The sequence below is a fragment of the Glandiceps talaboti genome, chromosome 12, assembly GCF_964340395.1.
Source record: "Glandiceps talaboti chromosome 12, keGlaTala1.1, whole genome shotgun sequence".
NCBI classification, from domain to species: domain Eukaryota; kingdom Metazoa; phylum Hemichordata; class Enteropneusta; family Spengelidae; genus Glandiceps; species Glandiceps talaboti.
This window is the reverse complement of record NC_135560.1, coordinates 4,597,071-4,607,997: the sequence shown is the minus strand read 5'-3', so window position 1 is coordinate 4,607,997 and position 10,927 is coordinate 4,597,071. Positions and strand designations below refer to the sequence as shown.

Below are 10,927 nucleotides of genomic sequence, written 5' to 3'. Positions count from 1 at the left end.
AAAACCATACAATGAGAAAATGTTGTATAGTGCATAGATTCAGTAAAAATAACATTTATAATGTAACATTATATACCACACATGACAGCACTACAAATATACAAAAGTATATTGAAAAGACAGAATGAGCTTATTTTCTAACCAGAGAAGGAATAATCGTAAGATGTACTTGGGTTCAGTCATAGACAATAAACAAATGTATGGGTTTTTTTTACATCAAGACTTGTATTAATTGCTTCTACTGAGAATCTTGCATTGAAAGTCAGTGCGATTAGTTCGGTTTGCAAAGGTTTGGTTTGATTATTATTTGTTTGCTCCTTCAAAGATTGTCAATTCAGAGGTAACAATCCTGAAAATAGAACACTGTAACCATCGTCACTTTTTTCCCGAACAAAGTTTTCTTTCAGTTCTTGGGATGAATGTCCTCAAGCCACTGTCGTCAGTTTACACATACAACGATCAACTAACAATGTTTGCACACACACACATACTCACACACAAATCTAGGTTACTATAGCAACCCAATAGAAAACTGCCAAAAAAAAGAAGAGAAAACAGCTGACTGGTGACGCAGAGTCAGGTTAGGCTAGTCTTGGTTGGATGGATGTCGGACTAGTTTTGTAATCCGGGTTAATGTTCTAAGTATGACTGTACAAATGCAAAGACACGGATCGGCTCCTAAAAAAAATCATCTTATCAGTTTTATGACAAAAGTCGGACTAGGGTCCACTCTAAATAATAAAGATAATAAGTTGGTTTTTGGGTCACATTCACATTGTATTTTGTACCTCAAAGTCTACATATAAATCACAGTACCGTCATAACAAAATCATCAGATATGTTAAATAAATAATCGATCTGAGATTATCATCTCTATTTGTTCCAAACATTTAGCAGTGACCAGTAAACACTCCCTTTGGACTCTTATCGGGGGGAAATAAACTGGGATTAGAGATGACTCATCTCATGCATGCACACTCAGAAAAAAAGTATTTGTCGACATAAAACGTATCGGCCCTAAAATACCCTCTTGCACCTGGCATAACTTAAGTCACCTCTTGTCTTATACTATTCCTGTTAACTTCGTCTTTTAAGTTAGGTTAACATTGGAATCACATCTGAGTCGACATAACTTGCACAGTGTAGACCACAGGCACTCGAATCAATGTGTATGATTTTTTTTAAATGTATAGTGAATATTCACTATACATTTTTCAACCCAAATCATACAGATTGATTCGAGTGCCTGTGGTGTAGACTGTAGACACCCTTCTTATTACATTCCTCAGTGCAAATTCTATATATAAAATATATAAAACTGCATATAATTATAAGCGCCACATTTAGGAGTTATGTTATATTAGCTACCTTATCCTCAGTCAAAAACGTCATGTGATTCGTCCAGTTGACTTGGATATCTATTCGCTCATGACGGTCAAACCCCAGGATTTACGTACCATTCCCAGGGGTGATTCACTGCATACAATGGTATATTCTTTTTCATATGTATTTACAATATATGCAGCCGGAAATTTGGTAGCTATATAGCCTCATGTTCCGTACTATATACCATTACACGGTTTCCCAACAGCTGGTGAGGAGTGGAATAAACGGGGACGGGATGACCTTGAGAGGGCGCTAGATCTAGAAATGCTTAATACCAATGTAGCAAAGAACGTCATCGTTTTTCTTGGTGATGGAATGGGGATACCAACAATAACAGCAGCCAGGATACGCAAAGGACAACTACAAGGAAACACTGGGGAAGAAACTGTATTAACTTTTGAGGGTTTACCTAGGTCTTCTCTTATAAAGGTAAGGTTATGTTCAATTCTGTCATTGGCGATGACGACGTAGAGGGAGTCTTCAATTATTACAGTAGTGGGAGGCCGGGGAATAGGTGTATTATTTTACAAATCGGTTCTCATATTTAAGAAAGTTGAAGAACGGGAGAGTCACATGTACAGTCACATTTTACTTTGACTCACTGTGATATCTAACTTTGCGATTTTGACATCCAACATCCCACCACTGCCACCAGTTAAATCGCGGCTGACAACCATGCAGTGAATCAATTGTTAGATGTGGTGTGAGTAGAGGTATCTAAGTCTCATAGAAGTGAAGAAGGAAAAGTGTGGCAAGGTATCGGTGATGACGTGTTGGAGTGGGGATGTTGACCTAGGTCTCGACAAAATTCAATGTCAGTATTGCTACTCGACTTTATAGTTTTTAGTAGACCTGGCCTTCAGCTCTGCCAATTACATCCAAATATGGGAATTATTGCAGTACATTCACAAAAATGAACTGTAGTGGTATTAGTGAAAAAACAACCAATGCCATTACAATGTGGTGGCAGCTATTGGATAGAGTCCTTATCACTGATTCTTTACTTGTGTCTCTTTTCACGTCTGATAGCATTTTAAGTGATTTCTTTGAATATTTGAACACGAGGGTCATATTTTAACGAGAAGAAATTGAGAGTTGGCCAATATTTAGAAAACGGGAGAGGAGGGGTTACATTTTACGCATCAGATCGAGCTTGATTTGTCGCGACCCTCCCCCGTGTAATTACTGAAGGCTCCCATACTGTAACTATGTTGAAGACACTGAGAATAGGTGCACGAAAACAAACATTCTGAAGGCTTACTTGAAAATGTGAATTACGGACGATGATACATAAATCTAAAAAAAAAATGCACGTTATCAAGTTACCAATTTCCAATGTGATAAACGGCAAGAAGTGTAGACGTGTCTTTGTAAAACATGCTTCATCAAAATTGCTGACTTTTGAAACACTCAATGTATCTGTTTATGGTCTAGACTTACAATACAGATTACCAAGTCGCTGATTCAGCCGGTACCGCCACGGCAATATTGACTGGTGTCAAGACAAAACGAGGAATGCTTGGTATCGATGACTCTGCAGAAAGAGGTGACTGTGAATCTTCCAAAGGGGCAGAAGTTGATTCTGTATTCACCATTGCCACCAGAACTGGTACGTAATGTACACATCATCAAATTTGTACCAAGATTGTATATACAATGATACCACATAATCTTTCTCATGAGTTTTTGTGACAGACAGACGGAAAAACAGGCAGGCTGAGAGGCAGGGGACGGACAGACAGACAGACAGACAGACAGACAGACAGTCAGTCAGTCAGTCAGTCAGTCAGTCGATAAGAGACATACAGAATACGAAAAGACAGAGCGACATGCATACAAACAGATAGCACGAAAGGTAGACAGACAGACAGACAGACAGACAGACAGACAGACAGACAGACAGACAGACAGACAGACAGATTGTTCTATAGAAAATAATACAGTATGAGGGAGAACTAATAAACTTAATTATTACATAATAATCAGTAACTGATATGTTGTCATTTTACCAAAAAAAAATGGAAAAGCCTATATTGTGTTTACTGTTATGCTATGAATACCAAGGGAAATCCTATTTACCGTTTCGATTCAGGAAAATCTGCTGGTATTATCTCAACTGTCTCTATCACCAATGCATCCCCATCTGCCGTATACTCTCATACTCCAGAACGAGATTGGCAGGCTATTGGCAACGGTGACTGCGAAGACATTGCTTCTCAGCTCATTGCAAGTTCTGAGGATTACCAGGTCAGTAAAGCCTTCACAGCATTACGTCATAACATAGCTGACATGTGACATATATACCAAATACCAAAGGGGAGTACACACATCCGGTTCATCAAGAATTTAATGTTTTGCAAATCATCCCTCCTGGTAACACGCGCATGAAATATCGTCAACATCAGCCATGAATTTCATCTAGAAAAGATGATCATGTACACGATGTAAATAGTTTCTTTACTGGTAAACTCTGCTCTGCTAAGCACTGTACAACTTCCGTCTGAAATCGTGTTTGCATTTTTTTCCGGAAATATGAATTCTCTTATTTGTTAAAATGAAAGAAAACCTCTCTGGAATCTTAGACGATACCAATATGATGGGTTTATAAAAAAAATATAATTATAACAGGTGGATGAATCTAAATTTGGTCCTGTCAAAAAAGTGTATATCCTGAATATTACTTTTGTTCGAAAAAGTTTGCCGGGGTTCAGCTCTTGTTTCATTTTTCCGGCGACCGACAAAATTGCGCGTTTACATATTTTATTATTTAGGTGGTTCTGACAGGCGGTAGAAGCCCCTTCACTGACAACACTACACCTGATCCGGAGAATCCACAATCTGTGGGAGAACGAATCGACGGTCGTAATCTGATTGAAGAATGGAAGGACAAAGTCCCAAATGATATGGTTGGATCATATGTATGGAATAAAACTGAGTTTGATTCAGTTGATCCGATGACCACCGATTATTTATTGGGTACGTTCAACAAAAGTTAAAAATTTAAGTGTGCCGATAAGCATTATTTAGATATTCGAGCAAGTTCTAAACTTGTGATTGAATCTGAACAACTGGTAGTTATTTTAGTATGGCAGGTTTGACAGATTTAACAGGACACTTTTTCAGGCAAACGGATGAAAACGAAAAACTTATATTTGACCCCAAAAGTGTCCTGCTAAATACATTAAAATGACAGTAGGCCTACTATTACAGAGTTATTCTGCGCATTCGACTTTTTTTTAAATAGGTTTTTATGTCCAGCAGCACTGTTACACAACCACTGTGTTGCTCCCTATACTTCGTATCCATTATCATGTGAATATGAACATTTGACTCACCAATCACTTCATAGCAGCTCAGTGTCCCATGTCCCAAAATACCATTTCTCTTTTTAAAATTACTTTTATTAGTAGAAGTTGAAGAATATAACGCATGTTAATTTGCATAGAGTCATGCAGTCAGGAATATCACTATGATGGTGCATGTTATTCAAACAAACTGTGTTACATGACCTGTTTCATCTGTTAAAAATGGAAAATCTAGAGGAACTTTGCTAGACGAACTACATACTGCAATAATGGGTTTTACTTGATCAGTGTGCAATTTGTAGTCAGAAAATCAGTATGATAATAACTAGATGTATTGGCCATGGTAGAAAAATAATGGCCTGTGATCTACCAAATGGCCCTACGAAATCAACACTACACTACACTACACGACAGTACACTACTCTATACTATAGTACGTTATACACTACACAACACTACACTACACTACACTGCACTGCACTGCACTGCACTACACTACACTATACGCTACACTATGCTATACATCATATCACACTACACTACACTACACTACACTACACTACGCTATGCTACACTACACAACACTATACTATACTATACTACACTACACTATACTATACTACACTACAATGTACTATAATACTACACTACAATGTACTATACTACACTACACTGTACTATACTACACTACAATGTACTATACTACACTACACTGTACTATACTACACTACACTGTACTATTGGAACTTACTTATCCCACTCCCGAATTCCTTTGATCGAAATTATGGAATAGGTAGGGATACTCGGCATATTTTGAGGGGGCTCACGCTCTTCTCTGTAAGCCTCATTTGACGACTTTAAATGACCTATGAACTCTACTGTAGGTTTGTTTGCGCCCTCCAGTATGCAATACGATTCTGACAGAGATAATGACATAGCTGGTGAACCTAGTATAGCTGAAATGGTTGACAAAGCTATTAACATACTTCGTAAAAATGATAACGGATTCTTTCTTTTCGTCGAAGGTAAGACGTTTGGTTTTACTCAAAAGATTTGGCTATAGACTGGAATACATATTAACGTTCTGTAGAACACTATGTACTATCTATAATCATCGCATTACTAATATAGTTTTCTTTTACTTACTTAAAGCCTATTTTAACGTCATTTCCGTTTCTTAACTTCGCTATCAACTACTTTGCTAGCTATCGGGTTAGCTTAATGTCCATCGTCACCTTGTTGTCGCTCATCATGCACTAACGTTTTATATTTTCGACTCTCAGAATGAACCAGCTTGTCAGTTTTCAGTGATATATTAGCATTGAGTATACTCTGGTGTGTTGACGAGAAGATGTCTTGTGTATTTTTTTATTTTTGAATTGATTCTTGTCATTTTGGTCAAAATGATATTTTCTACAAAGTTTATCAATCATTTGTCAGTATGTTTTGAAATTGTATATGCACATGACCCAAGAACTGTACATTCAGATGTGCACATAAGATTATATCAGTCATTTTCTATATTTTCGATCGTTTGACAATTCCGAACTGAACAAATAACCAAACTTTCTTAAACATAGGTAGTCCACAGATATGATTCATACAATATAATCTGCATAATATGTCAGTCCATTTTATGTATATCGTTTTCAATTTAACCATTGCAAGTTTCATTTTCTTTCATCAAAGATAGTCGGACCGACAGACCCCCTAACTTTCTGTTTATCTACAGGCGGGAGAATCGATCACGCCCATCACGATGACAACGCCTACGATGCACTTGGTGACACGATTGCACTTGATGATGCCGTGGCGAAGGCTTTAGACTTGGTAGACACGAAAGACACCTTGATTATTGTTACAGCTGATCATAGTCACGTGAACACCATCAGTGGTTATCCATTACGAGGCAATCCAATTCTAGGTAAACACAATTGCATTTGTGCGATTTTTCTTTATAACAGATGTAGTCAGCAACTACGAATGACTCAAGAGTCGCCTTCAAAGGGACAAAGGTAGTTGATACGCTTATGAAGACTGGTGTTTTTTTTTAAAAAAACCTACTACTATGACTTTTTTATATTATCACTTACTTTTTGTACCATGACTGTTCGTTTGATTCTGAAAATTTCCTGAGTTTGTTATGAACGACATCTTATGTTTTTCAACATTTTGTTAAATAGGTGTGACGGGTGAAATTGCCGACGATGGTCTTCCGTATACAACAATAGGGTATGCGAACGGGCCAAGTGGAGAATGGGTACTTCAGAGCATCAGGGATAACGGGAATAGACCCAATCTCACGGAAGTGGACACAGGTAATGTACCACAGAAAAATTTGCCGTACTCGGCACAGTCCCTCGGTTCAGGCTGTAAGGCTGAACGGTGACAATTTAAAATTAGACTGACTGAAGTTGTTCGGCTGAAGTCCATTCTTTCAAGTATCCCTAGTGAAATAATCGTATGTAAATGACTGTAATAGTTTTATTTTAAGTGACGATTTTTAACAGTTGTAAGCTTATGAACTAATAAGTGAATGATATTCCTAATAATGCAAACAATCTGTAGTTGTGTAATACAGTAGCGTTATATTTTGGCATGAAAGGTTGTCTCACTGGTTATAATCTAGAAAATTATCAACCATTTTTGTCCTCATTTATTGTAAATATGACGATTATTAGCACAAATATATTGAGAAGGTCTAACACACAATACTGTCATTATATATCCCAGGTTAGCATGTTTATATTCGGTAGGATTATTTCTGGAAAATGTCTTACCTTATTTTCTATTTATATCATTTCAGAAGCGAAAGGATTCCAGCAGCAAGCATTGGTACATGTAGATAGCGAGAGACATGGTGGAGAGGACATATCCCTACACGCAGACGGACCATATTCTCACTTATTTCAAGGTGTCTATGAACAAAGCTATATTGCCCACGTCATCAAGTATGCAGCGTGTTTAGCTGAATACAAAGATAGGCATGGATGTGACCAGACTATTTCAGCTGGTAAGAAGCATTTCCATTTTGTGTTACTTATATTAAATTCACGTTACCCGTTATTTAAAGTTATTGGAATACGTGAAGTGTCTCATAGGTGAGGGAGCGGCGATGTATGAAGTTTAGGTATGTTTGACAAAATAGTACGGTTCATGATCATCCAACATAGTTAGTATCACTACTTCACATAACCAAATATTCATGCATCCATACATCCATTTATCCATGCATGCATGCATGCATCCGTGTAGATATACGTACGTACGTACGTACGTACATACCTACCTACCTACCTCCCTCCCTCCCTCCCTCCCTCCCTCACTAACTACATACATACATACATACATACATACATACATGGCGTATACATACAGACAGACATGACAGACATGCCCATGACAAGCTACCCAATCAACCCTAAATTTTAAAGGACACGCCAACCAACCAACCAACCAACCAACCAACCAACCAACCAATCAATTAATCAATCAATCAATCACTCAATCACTCAATCAATTAATTAATTAATTAATTAATTAATTAATTACGATTGTAATAAATTATGATAATATTTCCCCCCAACAGCTTCAAGAAGAAGTCCATTCTCGTCACCGGGAGGCTTTATAGGCGTCATTATTCTCACCAGTCTACTAATGACTTAGTGACGGCAGAACTGATAATTTATTCATGTTTCCATACAATAACACAGGAAAAATGAGTCCGCCTTTTGTCTCCTGATTTATACCTGTCACAGGGAATATGGCATTTTATAAGCTATATCTGACCGCTATAGACAAGTCCTCAAAATGTAGAAAACATTTGAATTAATATTTGATACACCAATTTTATAAAATTACAAGAATTAATACATTCATTACTAGCTATTACAATAATATATTGAAATACCTTTTATACAACAGTTGGATACATAATCCTTCTGGTATTTTACTCTAAATGTGTACACTATTGTTCAATATAATTTTCTTTCATAATATGTACAGCACAAATTAATTGACAAATTCCTAATTAAATGAACGATTTTACATTCATAAATTTCTTTACGTGACTTATTATATAAATTATATACATGGACAGAAATTGTTCAAATAGTTAAGATACAAATAGTGACTAGTCGGTTAGATGTGTAATTGCTACACTACTAGACATCATCGGTGATGCATGATCCGCCACTTCTGTCTGTTCTATGCTGTTCTAACCAGGTCGTAATACTTTGGTATTTCAGGTCACTCTTTATCATTTGTCGTCCACTTTGTTCTTGTTCTTTTTCTTTCTCAATATTTTTTCCCTTAATTATATTTGACCATCTAGTAGAACTCGTTGGATGTTGTCTTGCCTTTTCATATGGCCAAAATATGTGAATTTCCTCTTCTTGATAGTTGGTACATCATAATTTCTACAATCACCACACTGACAATTTATCTTGTCTCGCAGATAATTAACACTTTCATATTATAAGTAAATATTGCAATTAAAAATAGTCTTAAATAATAATAAGAAGAACACACACACACACACACACACACACACACACACACATATATATATATATATATATATATATATATATATATATATATATATATATATATATATATATATATATATATATAAACACGTTGCACAGCAGTGAATAGAATGAAATTATCGTTGTTATGTACACTAGTGGAACTATTGGTGTGAGATGGTGAATGGAAATAAAACTGGAAAGAGCAAAATATATCGAAATTCAAATGCGAAAAGGGTTACTTGACTGTAGGCACTATTTACTAGTGCCTATTACGTTCTGTCTGGACCTGTCCTAGGCGAACTAGACTATTTAGTCATTGCAACGTCTTTAATCCAAACAGTAATTGTTGATTGGCAGATACGTTGCAATGTGAACAACCAATCATGATCAACTAAAACAAGTAAGCCACGCCCACACTCCTCGTTGGCTCAATTATTGAAGTGTAGGCGGGACTTATTTTATAGTTTGTAACGATTGTGACGTATACAGTCTAGATCTGTCAATCAACAATGATGGTTTGAATGAGACGTTGCAATATACGATAGCTCACCTAGCCTTGTATTGGATGAATGGCCGACTTGTGAGGGCGCGCCTCGACAAGAAATACATGTACCTGACTAGTCTACGAGACACTGAAGCCTTGCCGAGGTCCAGGCAGTGCGTATTAGGTAAAGTACCGAGAGTGATCCTTATCTTTCTTTCAATCTTTTTTGATTTCCACAAAGTATAACAAGTCTTGAGTAAACTTAGTTTCTTTTTTTCTGCACAATTTACACGAGGAACAAAAATTACTTCAAGAATTGCCAAATTAACTCTAACAATACTCATCTTTCTTCCTTGCTTTCCTAAGAACCCGGATGCAGTTTCTATTTCTAACTCATCCATTGTTTTAACATCTCCCTGTTCTTACCTATCATCATCATCATCATCATCATCATCATCATCATCAACAACATTTTCAGTATTGCATGGAGGTGCTGTTATAGCCCCCACTCTTTTAACTCCAAAAGACACTCTTTCTTTCCTGACATTTCTTAGCATGTCTTAGCATATCATTGACCCTTAATGTAAGAAGGATTAAGTAAATATCCAAAGGCACGTAAATAGAAAGTAATCCATGCACACATTGCACAATGAAAGATGGCGTGATTGCCTGTATCAGTGAAGAAGACTTTATTCCTACTGTACAATGATAATCTGATGCACCAGCCTTTTTACTGTCATGATGTTATTAAACTTTTTTTGACAATATTAAATCATATGTACTAAGATTAATCACTAATCTTAGATGGCACTATCCTTCAAAGAAGTGAAATCACTGCCTAAAATGCTGTGTAAGTTCCAGTCTAAAAATTGCCTTATATGACTCTGAAAGTAAACAAAATCTCAAAATCTCCCCCATCTTTGACACACCCATCAGATGCACTGACTTTTACTATAATAATGCCATTTACCTTTTTAAGAACATATTTCAATCCTAATGTATAAAACAGAGTTTCTGATACTTGATGGTGTTGTTTTGTAAAGCTTGGAAATTGTTGTCTGAAAGGCTCTGAATAGCCTAAAAATTGTAAAGATCTCCAGAGTTTCTAGTTGGAGATCACCTATGACGCCTCTCCCATGAGAAGTGGACATACTCCCATCTCAACTCTTCCCCCTATGTTTTACTGTCGAGAAGCTACCAGTATTATATGTACCTGTTCA

The 10,927-nt window shown here is 36.6% G+C and overlaps 1 protein-coding gene across 1 annotated transcript in view; it reads left to right on the top strand.

Annotated features, from left to right (window-relative positions):
* LOC144443627 (alkaline phosphatase-like) overlaps nucleotides 1–8,357 on the top strand; it is a 9,727-nt gene extending 1,370 nt beyond the window's left edge. Inside the window, exons 2-10 of the mRNA XM_078133170.1 lie at nucleotides 1,592–1,815; nucleotides 2,821–2,995; nucleotides 3,479–3,633; nucleotides 4,158–4,362; nucleotides 5,576–5,716; nucleotides 6,424–6,615; nucleotides 6,875–7,009; nucleotides 7,498–7,704; nucleotides 8,281–8,357. Of these exons, the coding sequence (XP_077989296.1) occupies nucleotides 1,592–1,815; nucleotides 2,821–2,995; nucleotides 3,479–3,633; nucleotides 4,158–4,362; nucleotides 5,576–5,716; nucleotides 6,424–6,615; nucleotides 6,875–7,009; nucleotides 7,498–7,704; nucleotides 8,281–8,357 (1,511 nt within the window). The remainder of the gene's footprint in view (nucleotides 1–1,591; nucleotides 1,816–2,820; nucleotides 2,996–3,478; nucleotides 3,634–4,157; nucleotides 4,363–5,575; nucleotides 5,717–6,423; nucleotides 6,616–6,874; nucleotides 7,010–7,497; nucleotides 7,705–8,280) is intronic.
* Nucleotides 8,358–10,927: the final 2,570 nt, after the last annotated feature.